Source organism: Coregonus clupeaformis, chromosome 12 (genome assembly GCF_020615455.1).
Source record: "Coregonus clupeaformis isolate EN_2021a chromosome 12, ASM2061545v1, whole genome shotgun sequence".
NCBI classification, from domain to species: domain Eukaryota; kingdom Metazoa; phylum Chordata; class Actinopteri; order Salmoniformes; family Salmonidae; genus Coregonus; species Coregonus clupeaformis.
The window spans coordinates 11,087,688-11,113,250 of NC_059203.1; the positions used below are offsets into that span (position 1 = coordinate 11,087,688).

The window sequence follows — 25,563 nt, forward strand, 5'->3', positions numbered from 1 at the left end:
AATACAGTATATGGGCCTCATACAGCACATTTCAACACATTTGAATCAGATTTGTTTTTAAAGCAGCATGCAATACTAGTAGGTTGCATCCGTTAGAGTCAGTCAAATAATAATGCTTAAAAACGTATCTCTGAGTTATTAATATAACTTGGATGCTTGAATTGAAAGAACCACCTCTTTTTGATGGTGTGTTTTGAAGTAAGTGGTTAGTGTGTGGGGGCGGGGGAGTAATGAGGGCCTCAGAGTGCAGTAAAGCCTTCTAATGAGGCCCCTGCCTTAACTCTCCCTCACTGGGCCACAATAAGTCTGCCACCCCTGCCCCAGCCTTCTCCCCCTCCCCCTGCCATGGAGTCCTGGCGGAAATTGGGGGGCTCTGCACTGAAGTGGCCGTCACATCGTATTACAGCTCCAGGGCTCCCATCAGAGAGAGCTGTTAAAGAAACTGAACTCTGGCTCACTCCCCCTGCCCTGTGACCAGCCTGGGTCCTGCCTGGGACAGCGGGGCAGTGCTGTGTGGTTCCACAGTGGGCTGGGGCCGGGGTCAGTGGGACCAGGGGCCCGTAATTGCGTCTGGTTTGGGAGGTTTGGAGGTTACATAAACATCATGTCACCCCTAATTAGCAGAGCCGGCCCCGTACCTCCCCCTTACTATACAGAGAGAAAGTGTGCATGTGTGCTTCAGTTTGTGTGTGTGCGTGAGTGTGTGTGCGTGGGTGTGAGTGTGTGTGTATTTTAGTTAATCAGACACGTTTGGAACCTAAAGCTATGTGCTGGGGGCTTGAAAGAAACAAATAAGTAAATTGGATGTGACTGGCGTGAAAGTGTTCCTCTCATGTGAACGACTCCCGTCCTCGGCTGCTAGGACTTGTTGACGAGGGGTAAACAAACAGGGTGTGAGGAGACGAGGGTAAGTTCTCATTCACCACCCCCAATCAACACATTGCACATAACACCAACTACGCTCTGTTATGCTCATCAACAGTGTTCCTGTGACTGAGGACGTGCATGGTTGCCTAATAGTGCAGTATTTCATGTCATACTGTAGAGTCAGTCACATAATAAAGTGAAGCTTGTTTTGTGAGGATATGACTAATTCCCACACACTCTTATTATGTGGAAAGTGTTCTGATTTTGGCCTTGATAAATAGCCCAGAAATCCTCATAATGATGAGTCACAACCAAACTATTCACTAATGATCAGCTTTTCTCCTCCATCAAATATTGAAAAGAGATGATCAACGCAATGTTTTCCATAATATTTACAATGAAAAGAGGGAGAGAGAGAGAGAGAAAGAGAGAGAGAAAGACAGAAAAAAATTGAGAGAAGAGAGAGGTAGGGAGAGTGAAGATAGGGAGAGGGTGAGAGAGAGGTAATTTGATGTGACCCTGAGGCAGCATGTCTGTGGCAGAGGAGGGGCGGCAGAACAGAGTGGGAGTGTTTTTAGTGAGACACAAAGGTGTGATGATGACTTGATGAGTTAGGACAAGAGACGAAGAGAGGAGGGAAGTGATGAGACAAGCCCTGAGATGAGTAGTGATGCCTCAGTCCACCAACAGACACAGAATACTGTCTGCAACCCTCTGGTAATACTATTAGAGCCCCTAGCACATACATGCCTAGGTTAAATTGCTTTAGTGATTCATCTGTTGTGTGGCACGGAGCAGCCTTAACAAGGCCTTATTCAGAAAAAAAACGATGGTTTATTTTGGCTGTCTGCTCTGGGGCTGGGATGACACCCCTAGTCTGTGGGAATGCACAGAAAACACCCACACACATGTAGAGTGGCTAGGGGTTATAGGTGACAAATGGCTGAAGACAAAGCTAGCCTTTAGCTTTCTTTCATAGTGGTTAATGGGGGTTTCTCTCTCTCTCTCTCTCTCTCTCTCTCTCTCTCTCTCTCTCTCTCTCTCTCTCTCTCTCTCTCTCTCTCTCTCTCTCTCTCTCTCTCTCTCTCTCTCTCTCTCTCTCTCTCTCTCTCTCATCATTGCTAGGGGATAAAATGGTTGCTAAAATCCCACCACCCCTTTAAGTGTTTAATCAGACACATCCCTGACATCTCACTGGGACCGCTAGTCTAAGTCCACTTCACTTCTCTGGTCCGACACACACGCATGCACACACACACTGAAGGGCTGTTTGATTAAAAGGAGGAACACACACAAGCCCAACGCCAGAGCTTTCAGTGAGTGACCGATAAATGTTGTGGTTCTGAGAGTAATTACTGTTATCACCATGTCAGTCATGTCTACCGGGGAAGTCTTTTACACCAATCAAAATATGTGTTTGGGGGTGACTCACAAAATAGATAATGAATGGTATAGATGATCAATGATAGTGTCCCATTTTGTGTTGCCTTACAGGCAGTGAATCACATTGATTCTACAGTAGGTGCGAGGATAGTCATATTTTGCTCAATAGTGATTACCCTGGTTATCAATAGTTGCAGTGTACGTGTGGTAGATGCAACAATATTCCTTCCTCCCTCAATCAAAACTATTATCATTCTGCCTGGGACTTCCATGGAGCTCTGCAGTCAATGAATAAGACCTCCATAGTCCATATACCCATCAATGCTTCTGACTATGTTCTACACCGTGTGTAGCTCTATTAAATTGTAGAGGACATGTTTGTTTAGGCGTTTCATTAGCCCAAGGTGAGCCAGGGAAGCTGCTGCTAATACAGGGAGGAAGGAGACCGACTGAATTGGTTTCTTATCAGGTGAGCAGCTCATTGTGGGACTGAATCCCATTACTCAGCTCAAGGGTCGCTGCTGTAATCTGGTGCACCACTATCATACAGCTGGGGAAAATGTACCACTTAATTATCCCCTAAATTACCAGGGCGAACTGTAACCAGGTCACTAAGAATGAACTGCAACCAGGCCACTAGGAATGAACTGTAACCAGGCCACTAGGAACAAACTGTAACCAGGCCACTAGGAACAAACTGTAACCAGGCCACTAGGAACAAACTGTAACCAGGCCACTAGGAACAAACTTTAACCAGGCCACTAGGAACGAACTGTAACCAGGCCACTAGGAACAAACTTTAACCTGGCCACTAGCAACTAACTGTAACCAGGCCACTAGGGATGAATTGTAACCAGGCCACTAGGGATGGCTTGGCTGCTCCAATGGGCATCGCTGAGGAACACTGGTGTAAGGCCAGGTAAACCTCTGCCAAGAAATGTTAATGCTCTATCCAGTGTAGAAACATTGTCCAATGCCACCAAAACTAAATGAAAGCACGCTAAAACAATGAAAATAGCCCATTAACGTCAAATTTGATACTCTTGATTCTTCATAGGTTAATTCCTCACCATTAATAATTTATGCTTGGGTTTTATATTCATGCCTTCTAAACTACAGCTCTGAATAAAGGGAGGATTTTCCACTCCTCTGTTGTGCTTCAGTGCTGCTAACGTGTCCAGCATTCAGTAGTAGAGGGAAGTGGGCAGAGAGTGGCTGCCAGGCTAGCCAGCGTAGGACGCAGGGTGTGCAATGTGACAGTGACAGAAGGTGTAAGGAAGGGCACATATGGAAGGTGCCAGTGTGGGTCAGGCGACCAGACAGACAGGAGGCCTCTGTAGACACCTGGAGCACAGCCCTAACAGAGTGGCACAGCTCTACACATTGGGGCTCCAGCCAGCACGGTACGCACATACTGTGGCTACTACTTAGGACCAACTAGTGGAAGCAGAGATTGTGTGATTTTGATTTGCATATGGCGTTAGGTATGCAGACTGCGGAGCTAGCTGACTGTAGGGTTAGATGACTTTAGCAAGATAACCTATGCATTCAATATGCATTTAATTACTTCCTGCCCTAAGAGAATTAGAGCATAGATTGGCACTTTATTAAGCCTTTTCCCCCTCCACGTTCATAAAGCAATGTTTTGTACAGTGCTACATATTTTATTCAGACAAAATGTAAATAGTATGAATAACCTATTGATTATGTTTTGGCAAGACAAAAATATAAAAACAAAGGTCATATACTGTGTCTGAAGTTGAACTAAATACGACATTTTTTGAAAGAATTAAGAACTTGGCGATAGACATTGCATGAGTACCAAGCAGGGTTAAAAGATCAGGCCCTTTTGGCCCAGTGGACTGTAAAGGGTTGTATAATGTGAGGATGGAACTAATTGTTTTAGGCTACATTAGCTCTGATTGATTCTGAAATGCGTAAATAAATTGCGCTAATGCAGTCATTTATTCACTGTTGTTATTGCCCACAGTGTGTTTGTGGAGATGGTGAGTAAAGCAAAAGAGGTAGTGCACAATCAGATTTTCTGGTTGAAGAGCTTTCAGATTTTCACGTTGAAGTTCAGGTTAAACAAACATAGATAAGTAATGTGTCTTGCGAGTGAAAGGGGACATATCTATTTTTTTATTAAGACAACCACAGTTGGGTGTAAATAAAAATTCATGCAAAGACCAAATTATAAATCTGTAATACAAATTACAGTGCTTTGGTAAACACCCTTCTTCAAGCTAGTTTAGTGTGCTCATAAATGATCATGCTCGTTCTGACGTTATTGTGTATATTCTTTCAGTCGTATTTCTGGTTTTTACATTTACATTTTAGTTATTTAGCAGACGCTCTTATCCAGAGCGACTTACAGTTAGTGAGTGCGTGCGTTTTTCATTTACAGTGCCTTCAGAAAGTATTCATACCCCTTGACCTATTTCACATTTTGTTGTGTTACAGCCTGAATTCTAAATGGATAAAAAATTAAATAAAAAATAAAAAACACCCATCAACACACAATACCCCTTAATGAAAATGTGAAAACATGTTTTTAGAAATTGTTGCAAATGTATTGAAAATGAAATACAGAAATATCTCATTTACATAAGTATTCACACCCCTGAATCAATACTTTGTAGAAAAAACTTTAGCAGCGATTACAGAGTCTTTCTGGGTAAGTCTCTAAGACTGGGTTTCCCAGACTCGGTCCTCAGGACCCCAAGGAGTGCACATTTTGGTTTCTGCCCTAGCACTACATAGCTGATTCAAATAATCAACAAATCATCAAGCTTTGATCATTTGAATCAGCTGTGTAGTGCTAGGGCAGAAACCAAAACGTGCACCCCTTGGGGTCCCGAGGACCGAGTCTGGGAAACCCAGCTCTAAGAGCTTTCCACATATGGATTGGGCAACATTTACCCATTATTCTTTAAAAAAATATTCAAGCTCTGTCAAATTGGTTGTTGATCATTGCTAGAGAACCCTTTTCAGGTCTTAGATTTCTTCAAACAGATTTAAGTCATAACTATAACTCGGCCACTTCACTTTCTTCTCGGTATGCAACTCCAGTGTAGATTTGGCCTTGTGTTTTAGGTTATTGTCCTGCTGAAGGTGAATTCATCTCCCAGTGTCTTGTTCGAAAGCAAACTGAACTAGATTTCCTCTAGACTTTTGCCTGTGCTTAGCTCCATTACATGTATTTTTTTATCCTGAAAAATTCCCCAGTCCTTAATGATTACAAGCATACATATATCATGATGTAGCCAGCACTATGCTTGAAAATATGGAGAGTGGTACTGTGTTATATTGGATTTGCCCCAAACATAACACTTTGTATTCAGGACAAAAAGTTAGTTGCTTTGCTACATTTTTTGCAATATTACTTTAGTGCCTTGTTGCAAACAGGATGCATGTTTTGGAATATTTGTATTCTGTACAGGCTTCCTTCTTTTCACTCTGTCAATTAGGTTAGTATTGTGGAGTAGCTACAATGTTGTTGATCCATTCTAAGTTTTCTCCTATACAGTGAGGGAAAAAAGTATTCGATCCCCTGCTGATTTTGTACGTTTGCCCACTGACAAAGAAATGATCAGTCTATAATTTTAATGGTAGGTTTATTTGAACAGTGAGAGACAGAATAACAACAACAAAATCCAGAAAAACGCATGTCAAAAATGTTATAAATTGATTTGCATTTTAATGAAGGAAATAAGTATTTGACCCCCTCTCAATCAGAAAGATTTCTGGCTCCCAGGTGTCTTTTAAACAGGTAACGAGCTGAGATTAGGAGCACACTCTTAAAGGGAGTGCTCCTAATCTCAGTTTGTTACCTGTATAAAATACACCTGTCCACAGAAGCAATCAATCAATCAGATTCCAAACTCTCCACCATGGCCAAGACCAAAGAGCTCTCCAAGGATGTCAGGGGCAAGATTGTAGACCTACACAAGGCTGGAATGGGCTACAAGACCATCGCCAAGCATCTTGGTGAGAAGGTGACAACAGTTGGTGCGATTATTCGCAAATGGAAGAAACACAAAAGACCTGTCAATCTCCCTCGGCCTGGGGCTCCATGCAAGATCTCACCTCGTGGATGAGACCAAAATGGAGCTCTTTGGCATCAACTCAACTCGCCGTGTTTGGAGGAGGAGGAATGCTGCCTATGACCCCAAGAACACCATCCCCACCGTCAAACATGGAGGTGGAAACATTATGCTTTGGGGGTGTTTTTCTGCTAAGGGGACAGGACAACTTCACTGCATCAAAGGGACGATGGACGGGGCTATGTACCGTCAAATCTTGGGTGAGAACCTCCTTCCCTCAGCCATGGCATTGAAAATGGGTCGTGGATGGGTATTCCAGCATGACAATGACCCAAAACACACGGCCAAGGCAACAAAGGAGTGGCTCAAGAAGAAGCACATTAAGGTCCTGGAGTGGCCTAGCCAGTCTCCAGACCTTAATCCCATAGAAAATCTGTGGAGGGAGCTGAAGGTTCGAGTTGCCAAACGTCAGCCTCGAAACCTTAATGACTTGGATAAGATCTGCAAAGAGGAGTGGGACAAAATCCCTCCTGAGATGTGTGCAAACCTGGTGGCCAACTACAAGAAACGTCTGACCTCTGTGATTGCCAACAAGGGTTTTGCCACCAAGTACTAAGTCATGTTTTGCAGAGGGGTCAAATACTTATTTCCCTCATTAAAATGCAAATCAATTTATAACATTTTTGACATGCGTTTTTCTGGATTTTTTGTTGTTGTTATTCTGTCTCTCACTGTTCAAATAAACCTACCATTCAAAATATAGACTGATCATGTCTTTGTCAGTGGGCAAACGTACAAAATCAGCAGGGGATCAAATACTTTTTTCCCTCACTGTAGGAGCCATTAAGCAAATTTTTACTCCTGAACTTATTTAGGCTTGCCATAACTAAGGGGTTGAATACTTATTGACACAAGACATTTCAGCTTTTCATTTTTAGTTAATTTGAAAAAAAAATGGAAATATAATTCCTCTTTGACATAATGGGGTATTGTGTGTAGGCCAGTGACAAAAACTCTCAATGTAATACATTTTAAATTCAGGCTGTAACACAACAAAATGTCGAAAAAGTCAAGGGAGGTGAATACTTTCTGAAGGCACTGTAAGAGCAAAGTGGGAAGAAGAAGGTTGTTGTGTTATCTTCACCTCTCCTTCACCTCTCCTTCCCTCCTCCATCCCTCTCCACCTCTGGTCTCTAAGTAATCTCCTGGTTTTTGAAATATCAGGGGGAAAGATGCTCTCTGGAATATTTATGTGTTACGTTTTTCTGGCTGGTCTTTTAGTTCTACTTTGATTACATTTGGAATTGCTTTCTCTTCTATTTCTGGAGCCATTTAACAGGAATGAGTGTTTTTATGTGCCGGAATGGAGGAGGATTTAAGTGTCTGCTCTTAGCAAATTTACAGTTGAGAGATGGTACTGTATGTGGGTACTTACTGACTCATACACACACACATACACACACTTCACAGACACACACATACATTTGAAGTCGGAAGTTTACATACACCTTAACCAAATACATTTCAACTCCGTTTTTCACAATTCCTGACATTTAATCCTAGTAAAAATTCCCTGCCTTAGGTCAGTTAGGATTGCCACTTTATTTTAAGAATGTGAAATGTCATAATAATAGTACAGAGAATGATTTATTTCAGCTTTTATTTATTTCATTACATTCCCAGTGGATCAGAAGTTTACATACACTCAATTAGTATTTGGTAGCATTGCCTTTAAATTGTTTAAATTGGGTCAAACTTTTTGAGTAGCCTTCCACAAGCTTCCCACAATAAGTTGGGTGAATTTTGGCCCATTCCTCCTGACAGAGCTGGTGTAACTGAGTCAGGTTTGTAGGCCTCCTTGCTCACACACGCTTTTTCAGTTCTGCCCACAAATGTTCTATAGGATTGAGGTCAGGGCTTTGTAATGGCCACTCCAATACCTTGACTTTGTTGTCCATAAGCCATTTTGCCACAACTTTGGAAGTATGCTTGGGGTCATTGTCCATTTGGAAGACCCATTTGCAACCAAGCTTTAACTTCCTGACTGATGTCTTGAGATGTTGCTTCAATATATCCACATATATTGGCCTTGTGTAGCTCAGTTGGTAGAGCATGGCGCTTGCAACGGCAGGGTTGTGGGTTCGATTCCCACGGGGGGCCAGTATGAAAAAAAAAAATGATGCACTCACTAACTGTAAGTCGCTCTGGATAAGAGCGTCTGCTAAATGACTCAAATGTAAATGTTGATATAGAACTCGTTTTACTGTGGATATAGATAATTTTGTACCTGTTTCCTCCAGCATCTTCACAAGGTCCTTTGCTGTTGTTCTGGGATTGATTTGCACTTTTCGCACCAAAGTACGTTCATCTCTAGGAGACAGAACGCGTCTCCTTCCTGAGTGGTTTGACGGCTGCGTGGTCCCATGGTGTTTATACTTGTATACTATTGTTTGTACAGATGAACGCGGTACCTTCAGGCATTTGGAAATTGCTCCCAAGGATGAACCAGACTTGTGGAGGTCTACCATTTTTTTTCTTGGCTGATTTCTTTTGATTTTCCCATGATGTCAAGCAAAAAGGCACTGAGTTTGAAGGTAGGCCTTAAAATACATCCACAGGTACACCTCCAATTGACTCAAATTATGTCAATTTGCCTATCAGAAGCTTCTAAAGCCATGACATCGTTTTATGGAATTTTCCAAGCTGTTTAAAGGCACAGTCAACTTCGTGTATGTAAACTTCTGACCCACTGGAATTGTGATACAGTTAATTATAAGTGAAATAATCTGTCTGTAAACAATTGTTGGAAAAATTACTTGTGTCATGCACAAAGCAGATGTCCTAACTGACTTGCCAAAACTATAGTTTGTTAACAAGAAATTTGTGGAGTGGTTGAAAAACAAGTTTTAATGACTCCAACCTAAGTGTATGTAAACTTCCGACTTCAACTGTATATACACACAAAGAAGCGCATGTCTGTGTCGACTCAGACACACCACTGACACACCACTGTAAAATATGTTGAAGCAATTATCTATTTTGTTTACAGAAGCGTGATGACTACCTAGAAAAGTGTAGAAAATACAATATTGACATAATGATTCACACTGGAACAAAACAAAGTCACTATTGTTTAATTTAAACTTTAAACTTTAAAATAGTTTTCTTGGAATCTGAGGGACCGCATTCTTTGCCTCAACAACCTTGGTGTCCTTTCAAATATTGTCTTCCCTTTCAGTGTGACATTGGTGAGGTCAAAAGCATGAATCTCTAAGATCATGAGTTACACGCACGTGTCTTTCCCATGAGGTTTTATGTAAATTGAGTTCAGGACCTTTCTAAGCTGAGATCCTATTTTTTAAATCCTGGCGATTGTGTGTCATATAATAAATCCTTATCTGTAAATGCAGATAAGCAATGTATCAGCGGGTATCAAAAGTTAATTGATGTGCAGTGTAACTACAGCAAATGTTCTGCATCCAGTCTTTCGATGTCCGGTACACAGTAGATTATCCAGGACAATGGTTTTGTATTATAGCATCTGCTCAGGCTCTTCTGAAGGCCTACACCTTTTTAATCTGAATGCTGAATGAACTAACTGTGGCTAGTCTAGAGCCTGTGAGTCAGAGCTTTGATGCCCATCCCTGTAGCGTACTGCTAAAACTATTTCCCAAACTGAATAACCAATCAGGGCCAAGCCCAGCAGAGTAAATCTGTATTACTACCAGTGGCTGCCAAGTAACTGCAGAGAGAGTCCCCACCCTGCCTCTCAACACTGTCCCCTCACTCCTCTCCAGTCTCTGCTTTAGGTCTTGGATGAGCAGAACTACTTGGTGGCGTAGTGTGCTTAGATTAGATCTAACCTCCCTGTAAGCGTCTGAAATCTTTTTAAGCCCCTGGAGTGCCTATTTTAGAATTAGCTTTTTGTGTACGAGTGCATTAAGGCCACAATCTTTTCCAGCGCAGATGGTTTAAAGCTTGATGAACTGAAATCTTGCTTATGTAGCTTTACTACATTGGAAACTCTTTGGAGATGTAAAAACCCACAATCCATTGCAGATGGGGAAACAGGGCCGGCTGCCAGTGTGCTAAAAGTATATGCAAATACAGGCCTCCCCCTTTAAGAGCTCTCGAAGCACGGCTCGTAAACGGAGAGCATTCGGAGGGAGAGAGAGTGCAGGCAGCACCAACAGCCTGTTTAGGAGTGCTGTCTGACTGCATGGTGGAGGGGCAGCTGGTCGGCCCATTGGGAGAGACGGTGCCGTGGAGGAAACTGATTTTTACTGTGAAAGGGGACAGGGATTTACGAGGGCTGACCTGTTCTCGCTACCTCCCCCATCCTCCCCCAAATCATAGCGTTGCTCCCTGCACCAGAACCTCAAATCAAATCAAAGCCACATGGTCATAGACCATGCTGCATATTGGCAAGTCAGATATTCAAAGAGAAGTCCAAAATCCAAGTCACTTTCCCATATTCAACAACCAAGATAGAAGGTTGACTGTTCTGTCTCTCCAACCATGTTTTTTTTGCATTTCACTAGATTTTATTGTAATAGTGCAGGGTTTTAAAGATGAGAAGGGGAACAAAGGGAGAAAGGGGAAATCACTTGAAGTGGCATTGTCTCTCCCAACCACAAACTGCAACTGTGATTACTATAATGACTGTGCCTCTCACCCCTCGGAGCATGGCTCTGTAATGGCTGCTGCTTCACTGTCTCTCTGGTGACTGAAGCTCCAGCTGGCCCACGTGGTCCTGCACCCAGACCCAGGCTCTGTTCAGGCCCAAGCAGGGTGAGATGTGATGGGCAGGGGGCCCTCTCCTGTGCCTCTCCCATCCTGCATGCCTTTCAGCCATCAAAGGCCAGCCTGGTCTCAGTCCACCAGCTCGCTTAATGAAGATGCCCATCAAGCTCAGAAGGGAACAGAATCAATAGGCTGAGCTGAAAGGGGACCAGCATTCTTGGGGGAAGACGGGGAGGAGGGGAGAGAGAGGGAGAGAGGGGCACATGCAGGGGAGGGAGGAAGGCAAAGCCCACCAAATGAATGTAGCAGAATAGAAGAGTACAGAACAAGCAGTAGAGATATTTATTTACAGACTGGGTAGAGGATGTACATGGGATAGATCAGTGGCCTGAGTAAATTGAAATTGCTTCTCTGTGTTTGCAAAAGCATGCCCCATTAAATTGGCATGGATTTACATGAGTGGAAATAACTCTGTAAAGTCCATCTTTGATTGATTATGGAGGTTACTACAGTAGGTGTTCAAACACAACAGTAAAACTTCTATTGGGATGTTGCACAAAATAGGGCCCCAACCGGAGTGTCATGCTAGAATAGAGCCCGAAGCCCCAATGTCTTTTAGCAGCAGCTACTCTCCCTGGGGTCCACACAAAACATAAAACATGACATAATACAGAACATGAATAGACAAGACCAACTCAAGGACTGAACTACACACATTTAAAATAAGAACAATAGGACCAAAAAAGGTCCTACTGACAGTTACCCACATTACTGACAGTTACCCACATTACTGACAGTTACCCACATTACTGACAGTTACCCACATTACTGACAGTTACCCTCATTACTGACAGTTACCCACACACATCAGTACATATCCATATGTCTAAGAGTTATTTAGGTCAGATAGTTGTGCTGTGAGGTGTTGTTTTATTTGTTTTTTTTAAAGTTAATTTTGCTGTTTGCTTGAGTAATTTGAGTTCCATGTGATCATGGCTCTATCTAATATTGTGTGTTGCCTTGAATTCTTTTTGGATTTGGGGACTGCGCCCTTGTGGCATGTATGGCATGTATGGTGGGGTAAGTATGTCTGTCAGAGCTAGTATGTCTCTCCTCTACCCACATGTACATATTACCTCAATTACCTCGACTAATCTGTGCCCTCGCACTTTGAATCTGTACCGGTACACCCTGTATATAGCCTCCCTACTGTTATTTTATTTTACTGCTGCTCTTTAATTATTTGTTATTTTCATTTTTTACTTAACTATTTTTTACTTAACACTTATTTTTCTTTAAACTGCATTGTTGGTTAAGGGCTTGTAAGTAAGCATTTCACTGTAAGGTCTACACCTGTTGTATTCGGCCGATGTGGCAAATAAAATGTGATTTGATTTGATTTGAACCAAGAGAGACTGACATGCATACTGTTGACATTAGCCCTCTGTGTACATTGAAGGGCAAGACGTGCTGCACTGTTCTGGGCCAGCTGCAGGTTTTCTAGGTCCTTCTTGACAGCACTTGACAATATCACCAGGCAATAGTCAGTATTTACATAGATAAAACTAGAGCCTGCAGGACTTGTTTGGTCAACTGTGGTGTTAACAATGCTGAGCATCTCTTTATCACAGACAGACCTCTCCCCATCTTTACAACAATTGAATCAATATGCCTTGACCATGACAACTTACAGTCTTAAGGTGACATCAAGAAATGTAGTCCCCTCAACTTGCTCAACAGTCACATCATTCATTACCAGATTGAGAGGTCTAGAACGTATAACATAGGGAAGGATTTGTACCAAATACAATGCTTTTAGTTTTAGATATGTTCAGGACTAGTTTATTACTTGCCACCCATTCCAAAACGAACTGCAACTCTTTGTTTAGGGTTGCAGTGATTTCACTAGCTGTGGTTGATGACATGTGTTCTATTGGACCCATGATATGGCAGAGGATGGAAACCCATAACACATACATTTTTCCTATGACATATTATGGTCAATAATATCAAAGGCTGCACTGAAGTCTAAAAATACAGCTCCCACAATATTCTTATTATCAATTTCTTTCAGCCAATCATCAGTTATTTGTGTCAGTGCAGTAGGCCGACATTTTGAGTGCCCTTCTCTATAAACATGCTGAAAGTCTGTTGTTAATTTGTCCAAAGAGAAATACACTATATATACAAAAGTATGTGGACATCCCTTCAAATGAGTGGATTTGACTATTTCAGCCACACCTGTTGCTGACAGGTGTATAAAATCGAGCACACAGCCATGCAATCTTCAAAGACAAACATTGGCAGTAGAATGGCCTTACTGAAGAGCTCAGTGACTTTCAACGTGGCACCATCATATGATGCCACCTTTCCAACAAATCAGTTTGTAACTCAGCTGCCCCGGTCAACTGTAAGTGCTGTTCTTGTGAAGTGGAAATGTCTAGGAGCAACAACGGCTCAGCCGCAAAGTGGTAGGCCACACAAGCTCAAAGAACAGGACCGGCGAGTGCTGAAGCGCGTACCGCGTACAAATCTTCTGTCCTCGGTTGCAACACTCACTCCAGAGTTCCAAACTGCCGCTGAAAGCAACGTCAGCATAATATCTGCTTGCCGGGAGCTTCATGAAATGGCTTTCCATGGCCGAGCAGCCGCACACAAGCCTAAGATTACCATGCGCAATGCCAAGCGTTGGCTGGAGTGGTGTAAAACTCGCTGCCATTGGACTCTGGATGTATTCTTGGAAAACCCTGCTAGCTTGATAGCTACCAGCTAGGCTAGTAGCTAGCTACGTCAAACAACTTCAGATTTTTTGGTCTGGACAGAAAGTAGCGGTCACAGCAACTGAGGCTAACCGCATTGCGGGATCCAAAAAAAGGATATAAACCAAACTTTGCCAGGAAACAAGCTCTCTCGTTCCGCGTTCAGCATGTCACCTTAGGGTCTCTCATGTAAACCCTCTCTTCTAAACCCTCCCATCTAGAGATAGCACAGTATTGTTGGTTTACCTTCCCAAAATGTTGGGATGTTATTCAGAAACTCTGGGCCTGGATATACTTGAGATAATGCAAACGTTATCTGTTCCTGATGAGTTTGTTCGCAGACTCACGCTCCCTCTGAGCCCTCTTTTGTGCTGGATGATCGTTCTAATGTGTCAGCACACAAGGCTTGCCAGGAAAAAGTTAAACGCCTAGGATTCTTGATAAATAGTCCTCATCGCTGTACCGTTGCAAGCAGCAATCATTTGGAAAGCTTGAATGCTCCACCATGACTATTTTACTATATATTTTACTAGCTGGTGATTATCAGCCTCCTCATGGCAGAGACTCTGCTGTTAGCCCTCTCTATGCTCTGGCGTATCAAGTGGAAAATTATACAATTATTGCAGTACAGTCGACATGCCACACACATTTTCCCCATATCAGCAGTAACAGTAGGGCTTCCGTCTTCTTTGGTCTCTGTTGTCCTGTTTAGTTTTTCCTCAATAGTTATTTTTGGTGAGATACAGACATTTCGTCTGTCATGCTGAAGTCCGGAAGACGTCCTTCCATCGGAGGAAACCACAATGTCCTTCTTGGACAGCTTTTAAATTGGCATGTGTCCATCCTCTGTATATGAAGACATATGCTGCCTTTGTCTGTTTGCCCTGCCTGGGATTAGGTTACCAGAGATGGCTACACCGCCTGTCTACTGGAAATGCTATGGACAAAAAAGCAAGTGGCATGCAGTCCTGAATATATGTACATCTGTAATGCGATACTCCTGAGTTCCCAGTAGAGTGACTATTTGTCTTATTAGGCTGTCTTGTGACTGCAAACAAAGTCAGTGGACAGTGAGATTGAAGAAATGCCTGTGAGTAGTCCAGTTTCCTCTGGGTCTCTCTGAAGAGGATTATGTATGCTCATGGCAGAATCACAGGCTGTCTTTGTGCAAGTGCTGCAGGAGATGAAACTACAGGCTGCCTATTAATTATCTAAGGCCGATGGCATATGGGGACATCCCTGTTTAGACAGTATCTCATGATTAGTGTCCTTGTATGAAGGCTTCTGTTGGGGTCAGAGGGCATGTGAGGCAAGGCTCACATGCTGGTGAGAATGAAATGCCCTCTCCATCATCATGTCTTACAGCACACTGGTCACTGGGAGCTGCTATGGGCTTTACACTACAGTACTGAACATGTGCATTCTAATCCAAACCCCATCTGAAATGCTCTTTTGTGGCGTGGTAGATAGCATCAGCAATTAGCAGCATTTTGTTGCATGAACTACAACAAAATAAATGAACACTGAGATTTATAATGAGATGTTAACTACACACACTCCCCCAGATTCCGAGATAATGGTGGGTGGGGCTGAGGGAGGGAGGATGGGAGGGTTTTCCAGTCAGTGGATTTTCCATGGAGAGCGCGTGCCGCTGGAGCGGCCTCTGTCTTTATGGCTGGGGCTCTGGGGAGCCACTGTGCTGCTGACTGAGGGCTGTGTGTGCAGCCAAGGCTGGGGTCCGGGGCCAATAAATCCTGCCCTCCCAGCCCCAGACAGTGCGTTCATCTTCCGCATTATCTTCACTTTGACCCACAGCACCCTGCACTAATGTTAATGGCTGTATGAGGGCGCATGGATAGCATGCCCCTCCATGACCCTTTAGCCTTACTAAAAAGAAAGTAGCAAGTTTTGGCCTTTGGTTTTGTTCGAATAAAGGCAGCCAACAACCCTACCCATTCAACAGTCCTTTATGGCTCAACTACTGCTGAAAGGATCTGGCTTATTTCTACACAGTGATTACCACATATTATGTGATCAAAATAAATGCTATACTTCTCTATATCTGTCCACCATAACCATAACTTTTGTCCTTGCACTTTCAAACCGTTTACTAGTGTGTATTAAGTTGTCATCCACAAGAAATATTCGTAAACATAGACTGCAATTACACAAATAGAAGGCTTAAAAAACAAAATGACAATTGTGTATTGCATACTTGTGGTTCTGGTGATTTTCTCTGGTTTTATGTGCCTTACAAAATGGGCTTGCTCCACAAATTGTCTTGCTAGGAGGATGCGGCCAGGGGAATGATTGCTAGCCAGCCAGACAGACACTGCGCTCACACCCTGACAGTGTGGGAAGCACGGATTAATCATGGAAATAATACTGAGTCAGTGCTGGAAAATCCCCTCAAATGAAGTGTGTTTTGACTTGTCTACATACAGTGCATGTCTAGTCACGATGAGACCAACTATCAACATATCACTATCACTATGGCGTTACATAGTTCAGTGAAGTAGGCATCTGTTTGATATCTGTTTGATGAGATTTTATGACTCAGATATATGATTCTGAACTAATTATATGATTCAGAGCTAATCGTAGTGACTGAATGTTGTGAAGCTACATTTTTATTTGTTATGCACGTTCCTTTCCCTCTGTGTCTGTATATCACTCTCTTTCTATCTATGACTCTCTCTGCAGCTCCATCGACAGTGTCCATTATGCACCAGGTCAGTCGTACCGTGGACAGCATCACTCTGTCCTGGTCTCAACCAGACCAGCCCAATGGAGTCATTCTGGACTATGAACTGCAGTACTATGAGAAGGTAGGTACCCACTGCACACTACCCATTAACAAACAGTCTGCGCTATCTCACCTCCATGTACACAGACACACATAAAGATATCATTGAGTCTGCCAGTCCTTCACCTCAGAAGGGCCAAATAAGGGTATGCATTGACTGCAAAACAAATCTCTCATTTTCTATCAAATTGAAATTCAGAATGTCTTTGCCTATTGGTGTACAGTGTGTTCTCTGAGGCAGGCAGACATAGCTTCTGAATCACGCGTACAACTTCTGCTTGATCCCTTTCAATTATAATCACGGTCAGTCAATGGGAAAGGGAAACGCTCTCAGCCCGCCAGAGAGATTTGCGGTTGAAACAATGGAGCGTTGACTGCCATAAAAATAGTATTCAACAGACAGACTCCTCAAAATCAGCATACTTTCTCACAATAAACACTACCACACACAAACACTTGCTCACACACACAGATACGAGCAGACCAGACCAGAACACACACACACACAACGTTCATTGAGGACTCCTCTGTGATTGCGCGCCATGCTGATCCACTTTTTAGTCTAATTATTTTCTTAGACACTGCTGAGGAGAGCTGTCAAAACAATTGTTCCGGCCCCTGCCGTGGCTTAGAACTCACAACTGTAATCATGCTGCTGAGTGATTGGTTTAAGGCAGCAGCCGGCACAGTTTTAGTCTCCTCTTCCAGACAGACCTGTCAGCTTTGTGGGGAGAGAGAAGCGGTGTGGCAATGAAGGTTGCACTGATCGTCAGAACTCACAGCTCAAACAAACTAATTCTAGCTGACCTGAAACTGCCTCCCTTCTGCCTCCGGCTGTTGCTTTTCATTCTCTGTTCATTCTGATTGATCAAATAGATACATCAGTGTTAGAAACATTTGAGTCTGTATCTTAGTTACTTTGCTCATCAGCCTATTCTTCTAAGGCACTAAATTAATGCATGCGTATGGTAATTGTTCTGTGGAAGGCACTGATTTATATTTCTCCCTCTGTCTTTCCTACTCTCTCAGGACCAGACCGAGTACAACTCAACCATCATAAAGAGCCAGACCAACACAGTGGTCATCCGCGGTCTCAAACCAGGCGCGATCTATGTGTTCCTGGTTCGTGCCCGGACTGTGGCCGGATTTGGCCGCTACAGCGGCAAGCTCTACTTCCAAACCATGACTGAAGGTGAGGGTGCAGCCAACATTCCTTCAAGTCAGATAGAGCATAGAGAGATGTAGAGTTATCACATCCCATGCATGGCCCATCAACCCAACCTGGACCATGACAACATAGACCCAATGAATGTGGGTTAATGTAAAACATACATCAGGTTAAAGTGTCTAATCTGTATAGAAGGACACTGCTTGGCAGATTAGCTTCTCCCCTGGCTGCTAAGCAGCCCATCTAATGTTAGCACAGCAACCTGGGTGTTCTCTAAACATCTCATTACCTGAGTGCCGAGGGCCATCATTAGCCTGATCACTCCTCTGCTCTCTTCTCCTCCACGGAAAGCAGCCAGCATGCCGCCAGACAAAAGAGAACCCAGCATCACAGTATAATGCATACAGTACCACCCTGGGACACAACCCATGACACAGCCCTCCCCAGTCTCCGGCCCAGACAGAGCAGTCAGGACCTGAGGTGGAGATTATGTGCCTACTGCCATGCTGGATTCCCTGTGTTTGGCAGCACTCTGGAGGGAAGGGAGCTGGGTCTCTCCCAAACACACTCTCTCAGTTATAGACGAGCGGGCGGCCATATCGCTGGCATCTGAGCCCACTCAGTGGGCTTTGGAGAGAGGTCTTGTGCTGCCAGCCAAGATGACCATTGGTCTCCCCAACCGTCTGTCTGTCTGTCACCAACTGCTTGCTCCATATGCATTCGCTCATATACCGGCCCATATGTTTCAGTGTGTGATGGTGTGTTTGTGTGTGTTTGTCTAATCACAGAGGAGTACAACACCAGCATTCAGGAGAAGCTGCCTCTCATTATCGGCTCTGCAGCTGCAGGTCTGGTCTTCCTCATCGCAGTGGTTGTCATCGTCATCGTCTGCAACCGGTGAGTCATTCATGCTCCAGCAGCCAACCAATGCTGCCTGCGACCTATCACAAACAGTCAAACAAGCCAGCCAGATTAGACACATTCGCTTTAGTGGTTGTTTTCCCCACTACTTCATTAGTGTACTTTAATGGGTGCTGTAGCTTGTTAAGGTGGGGTTTATAGTTCATAGGCTGGTTGTGTTTAGTGGTCATTAGCTAGCTGTGGAGCGGGAAGGCCTGCTACATAGACCACAGCCCCTCTCTGGACCAGCGCTATAGCTCTTTGTCTTTCTCCCAGGAGGCGTGGCTTTGAGAGGGCAGACTCAGAGTACACAGACAAGCTGCAGCACTACACCAGCGGCCACAGTGAGTAACCCAGCCCTCGCTCTCACTCTGTGACTGTTTGCACCTCCCCCACACTCTCGCTAACACACACACACACCTGTCTCCATGGCTACTGGCTCACACAGCTGTCTCCATGGCTAACGTTCAACCCTCTGCTGCCTCACACACCTGTCTCCATGGCTACCACCTGACACTAGTGTCCTTGGCTACCTCCCAACCTTGTGCTTCTTCTCACCTCTCCATGTGTAGTCTTGTCTCTTGTTTTCTTCAACCATCTTAATGCTAGGATTTATCCCAACATAACTCGTGTACAAGTGTGTGTTGGCTGTATGGTCTCATTTCATAGTCAACTAATTCCATTGTTGTGGAAATAGCATTTAGCCTTCTCTTAGCTAGTTAAGTCCATTAACATGCTAATACCACACACACCATTTGCATTTGCTGAAAAATTCTAAGGAGATTGTGAAGGAATGGCCTTTATTAATTATTTTGTTTTCCATGTTGTGAAGGTGGGGTTTATAGTTGGATCGTTCCATGATACAGAAATAAATCTTCAAGTTGGAGCTCAGGAGCCGTAATTTAAACTAGTTTGGCTCTCTCTGGGAGCTTTGGCTTATCGTTTTCCCCTCCGTCACTCAGCTAAACAGAAATGGTCTGAAATATTTCCTCCCTGAGCTTATTTCAGTTTTATTTATTTCTATATTTTTCTATTTAGCTCTTCCGCTTGCCGGGCTTATCAATGGAGACAGCTTTCCCATGTGTAATCAATAAAGATTGCAGTAAATGCTGTATTTACAGAACTTGTTTCTTCCCGGGTGAAATTCAGTGGGGAGTAATGCCAGAGAGACTGAGGGCATTTCACAGCTAATAATACAGTTCCACTCCCCTGTGTGTGTCTTTATCCCCACACTGATGGTCACAGTTTTCCTGGCTTTCCTCCCCTGTGTCAGGTGGTCTCTGCCATGCTCTGGTGGGTGGTCTTTGGATCGCTCCATAGTTTGGGAAGAGATAGGAGGGTTCTGACTGGGGACTTTCAGGGGGCTCGCCATCTGTTCCTGAACACTTCTTCAGTTTAGTCTGCTATGCAGGTTTCATGACTCTACTCCATGCATATTTCTCAGCTTCTCTGACTGTCTGTGCATGATCACAATATCCATTCAAAAAGCCTCAGGCGAGATGTGGAAGTAAGAGCCAGAATAATCGGATTTGAAACCTGGGACACTTAAGTCACTGAACACTTAAAGGCCACCTTAAGCCAATTTACCTGGCATCAGAGTTTAAGAGAGCCAATTTATTTTCTAGAGCAGAGAGCGATACTAGTATAGTGACCGGCTGCTTCTCCTGGGTGTTAATGGTCTGCTATGACTCTCTGGAGCTGATACATACATTAACCTGCCTTATTACTGCCAACAACTCACTGGGAATATCATGTCATTGCCCATTGATTATTATAGTCCTGAGGCCCCCAGCCAATCCTACCATTCCTACCTTGCACTAACACTAACCTCTCTGACTCAATCATATTAATATACTGCATTGGCTACTCACACTCTGAATTTTAAATACAGACACTGTTGCAGAGTTTGTGTGTGTGTATGTCAGACTACAAAATTATATCGGCCTCTTCTTTTTCCAAGTGACTCCAGGAATGAAGATATATATCGATCCGTTTACATATGAGGACCCCAACGAGGCTGTGAGGGAGTTTGCTAAGGAGATTGACATCTCCTGTGTGAAGATTGAGCAAGTCATTGGTGCAGGTAAAGAGAAAGGCCAGTAATTCTTTACAACTAAATATTTTGAATGTTGTCTGTATTCCAATGAATTAGGGACTACATTTTGGCTCATAATGTTAATGTTTGTAACCTCTGTCAGACATCTCCTATCATTAACTGTCCCTCTGCCTCTATGTTGTGTCTTGTAGGAGAGTTCGGGGAGGTGTGCAGTGGGAACCTGAGGCTCCCAGGCAAGAGGGAGATGTTTGTGGCCATCAAGACGCTGAAGTCGGGCTACACAGAGAAGCAGAGGCGGGACTTCCTGTCTGAGGCGTCCATCATGGGTCAGTTTGACCACCCCAATGTGATCCACCTGGAGGGTGTGGTCACCAAGAGCACCCCCGTCATGATCATCACTGAGTTTATGGAGAATGGATCACTGGACTCCTTCCTCAGAGTGAGTTACGCACTGTTTGTCTTTGTCCTACTGAGTCAAATATTAATACTAATGGCTATGCAGATAGACAGGTAGACAAAGACATGCAGACACACACACACACACATTGGGAAATGACTGCTAAATACACATCCTAATGCTAACCCATCTAGGTTCAAGTGAACATTAATATGCAGAACATTAATCATGTGGAACTCCTCTTTACTTAGCATAGTGTCCATCAATGAGCCTTAGAGCGAGTCCTTAGAGCGCGCATTTTCTACCCAATCAAGCTGCAGTATTAATGTTCTCTGAGTGTCTGTCTGGTCCAATTATTGATTTATGTTATGCTGCCACTAGCGCTGGCTGTTATACAGTATTTCCCCTTGATCTCCATGTTTGACTACAGTAAAATGGAGTCTAAGTAGAGTAGCTCACTAGCTGCTGGTGAGTGAGGTTAGCATTTCAGTGAAGTTAGTCATGCTCTCATTTTGTATTTGTCATACTAACCCACAGTAAGTCCTCCTGTTTGAGTCACATAAAAGGAAAAGGACCTATGAATTTATAGGGCTTTCTACTTATGCCACAAAATGCCTCTGTTAACATGTTATTCAGCACCTTAACATTTAGTCAAACATATTGCATGAATTGCAGAACTCATAGAACTCATATCTCAGAAAATACATTCCAGATATCTAACCTCACCTTGGGAGGGTTTCAAATTATTAGCGAGAGTTAAGAAGAAAACATGTCAGCTCTCAGAGAATTAAGTTGGCTTGTAGATGAGAGGCTGCTGTCAGCTGTCAGCCAGTCCTGTGCCGTCTGTCTGTAGCATGTCAGCTAAATGGGAGCATGTTTTTCCTGATGTGACTGGGTGTCCAAAAGCTTTAATCTCTTATTGGACTCATCGTGGGTTAGAAGTAAGGGGGAAAAAACTAGTGATTTATGGAAATCTTCACAAATATATAGAATTTTTCCACCAATTAGTTTTACTTCACTTTAAATCAATTGTGAGTGAAAACACCATCATTATAAAATATGGAAAACATATATAATTAACAAGAGCCAACTATTTCTGCTGTTTGATATAAATCACTATGTTCATCTTTAGATATGTCTGATGTTGCTACTAGTCAGTCTATGTGGATAACGCCCCCCTCCACCACCTCTGTTATAGCCTTAGTTTCGTCACATTGTTAGCCTCTGTATGGATCATACTGAGTAAGGCTTTCACGACTCAGGGCAGGAGAGCACACTGACGAGTATCAGCTCTGAGCTATTCGAGAATATTATAAACTTGAGACTTAAAACTCTTCCTCTGTGGATCAAAATACACATCAAAATCCTCCCTTTAATCCTCCCTGTCTGCTGGCAGCCATCCTCCTGTCATCAGACTGCTGCTCTGTCTACTGCTGGAGGTGCAAAACATGAACTTTATTAGCATTCTGCTTCAGACCTCCGAGACACGGTATGCCAACTCACTTGAATTTGACAGGGTTGTGTGTCTGTGTCTCTGTCTCTGTGTGTTAAGCATATTTGACAGCACATTGGATTCCAAACAACACAGCACCACTGTGGCACCTCACTATATGACAACGTTTGCTGACAGCGTCAGTGCTTTAGAACGTGGCGCTCTGTGAAGGAGGGTCAGCCAGCAGGGGGTTAGTGAAGACGACCGCCTTAGATAGGAGCTGCCAGCTGAAGGATCAGCTCCCCTACAGCTCCTGGTGCAGCTCCCACTGCTGTGTTGCATCTCCAAGGTAGAGCTAAAGTGAGAAAATGAGACAAATTGATCAATCACAGCTAATAGATGGATGGAGACAACAACAAGCAGAGAAAGTAGCAAAAGTTGAGGGCCATGTAATGACCATAACAAATGGTAGAGGAGGGTGGGATAAGTTGAGCCAAAGGGGTAAGTTGAGCCACCCTTGTTTCTAGGAAACCGTACACAAAATGAATAATTTGACCAAATATTTAGGAAGAGGTCATCATTTCATGGAGTCTGTGAAGGAAGAAACCACACGGAAAAAGTGGAAAGCAAGTTAGGTCCAAAAAACTGATTTTCAAATGAATTTATTGTGCTAGAGGTTTCATAATGCTTCTATCTAAACCAAAGTAGACACTTTTAAGATTGTTGTATACATCAGTTGGGGTCTATAAGATTCAATATGAGGTCCTAAACCTAGCATGAAAGTGCATCATTGTAGTTGTGTGGGCTAATATAGTCAAAATGTTTGCCTTGGGGAAAGTTGAGCAAATGGTTGAGCCAATGGCAAGTTGAGCAAATGTAAGTGCTTTCTTCCCAGGTGTAATGCAAGGCATTATCGCTGGGATAAGAGGTAACAACATGGCCCAGCCTTTGTTAAAAGTGTTTTAAAAAGTACAACGTGTTTGTTAGGTGATAAGCCTGTGTTAAAAGATGATTAAAAGACCGATTGTGATTGTGTTGAATTGTGTTTTGGAAATAAAGATAGATGGTTTTAAAAAGGTAGCGGTTAACTTACCCTGTTTCGCGAGGCATCTTTCCTCATACCTGGGGTAAGTTGTGCCAAAGGACCACTTTCTTTGGACAAGCTATGTTTTCCAAACTGTAATGTTTACATTAATTCATTCATTCAGATATTCGATGGATACACAACATCCTGAAATACATTTTTACATTTGAGTCATTTAGCAGACGCTCTTATCCAGAGCGACTTACAGTTAGTGAGTGCATACATTTTCATACTGGCCCCACGTGGGAATCAAACCCACAACCCTGACGTTGCAAACGCCATGCTCTACCAACTGAGCTACACGGGACTACAGTGCATTCGGAAAGTATTCAGACCCCTTGACCTTTTCCACATTTTGTTACGTTACAGACTTATTCTACAATGGATTAAATAAATAAAAATCCTCATCAATATACACACAATACCCCATAATGACAAATTGAAAACAAGTTTTTAGAAATGTTTGCATACGTATTACAAATAAAAAACAGAAATACCTTATTTACATAAGTATTCAGACCCTTTGCTATGAGACTCCAAATTGAGCTCAGGTGCATCCTGTTTCCATTGATCATCCTTGAGATGTTTCTACAACTTGATTGGAGTCCACCTGTTGTAAATTCAATTGCTTGAACATGATATGGAAAGGCACACACCTGTCTATATAAGTTCCCACAATTGACAGTGTATGTCAGAGCAAAAACCGAGCCATGAGGTCGAAGGAATTGTCCATAGAGCTCCGAGACAGGATTGTGTCGAGGCACAGATCTGGGGAAGGGTACCAAAACATTTCTGCAGCATTGAAGGTCCCCAAGAACACAGTGGCCTCCATCATTCTTAAATGGAAGAAGTTTGGAACCACCAAGACTCTTCCTAGAGCTGGCTGAGCAATCAGGGGAGAAGGGCCTTGGTCAGGGAGGTGGTTGAAAAATAAGTTTTAATGACTCCAACCTAAGTGTATGTAAACTTCCGACTTCAACTGTATGTATGTATGTATGTATGTATGTATGTATGTATGTATGTATGTATGTATGTATGTATGTATGTATGTATGTATGTATGTATGTATGTATGTATGTGTATATATATATATATATATATATATATATATATATATATATATATATATATATACAGTTGAAGTCGGAAGTTTACATACACTTAGGTTGGAGTCATTAAAACTTGTTTTTCAACCACTCCACAAATGTCTTGTTAAAAAACTATAGTTTTGGCAAGTCGGTTAGGACATCTACTTTGTGCATGACACAAGTAATTTTTCCAACAATTGTTTACAGACAGATTATTTCACTTATAATTCACTGTATCACAATTCCAGTGGGTCAGAAGTTTACATACACTAAGTTCACTGTGCCTTTAAACAGCTTGGAAAATTCCAGAAAACGATGTCATGGCTTTAGAAGCTTCTTATAGGCTAATTCACATAATTTGAGTCAATTGGAGGTGTACCTATGGATGTATTTCAAGGCCTACCTTCAAACTCAGTGCCTCTTTGCTTGACATCATTGGAAAATCAAAAGAAATCAGCCAAGACCTCAGAAAAAAAATGGTAGACCTCCACAAGTCTGGTTCATCCTTGGGAGCAATTTCCAAACGCCTGACGGTACCACGTTCATCTGTACAAACAATAGTATGCAAGTATAAACACCATGGGACCACGCAGCCGTCATACCGCTCAGGAAGGAGACGCGTTCTGTCTCCTAGAGATTAACGTACTTTGGTGCAAAAAGTGCAAATCAATCCCAGAACAACAGCAAAGGACCTTGTGAAGATGCTGGAGGAAACAGGTACAAAAGTATCTATATCCACAGTAAAACGAGTCCTATATCGACATAACCTGAAAGGCCACTCAGCAAGGAAGAAGCCACTGCTCCAAAACCGCCATAAAAAAGCCAGACTACGGT

General features: G+C 43.0%; 1 protein-coding gene across 4 annotated transcripts in view; it reads left to right on the top strand.

The window, feature by feature from the left end:
- LOC121577725 (ephrin type-B receptor 2) overlaps window positions 1-25,563 on the top strand; it is a 168,844-nt gene that overhangs the window by 128,893 nt on the left and 14,388 nt on the right. For 2 of the 4 annotated variants that reach the window (XM_041891548.2, XM_041891552.2), the window contains exons 6-11: window positions 16,502-16,626; window positions 17,634-17,796; window positions 18,561-18,669; window positions 18,952-19,016; window positions 20,633-20,755; window positions 20,920-21,167. In XM_041891548.2, the coding sequence (XP_041747482.1) occupies window positions 16,502-16,626; window positions 17,634-17,796; window positions 18,561-18,669; window positions 18,952-19,016; window positions 20,633-20,755; window positions 20,920-21,167 (833 nt within the window). Of the gene's footprint in view, window positions 1-16,501; window positions 16,627-17,633; window positions 17,797-18,560; window positions 18,670-18,948; window positions 19,017-20,632; window positions 20,756-20,919; window positions 21,168-25,563 lie in introns of all 4 variants that reach the window. The other 2 variants (XM_041891551.2, XM_041891550.2) reach the window with 2 other exon arrangements.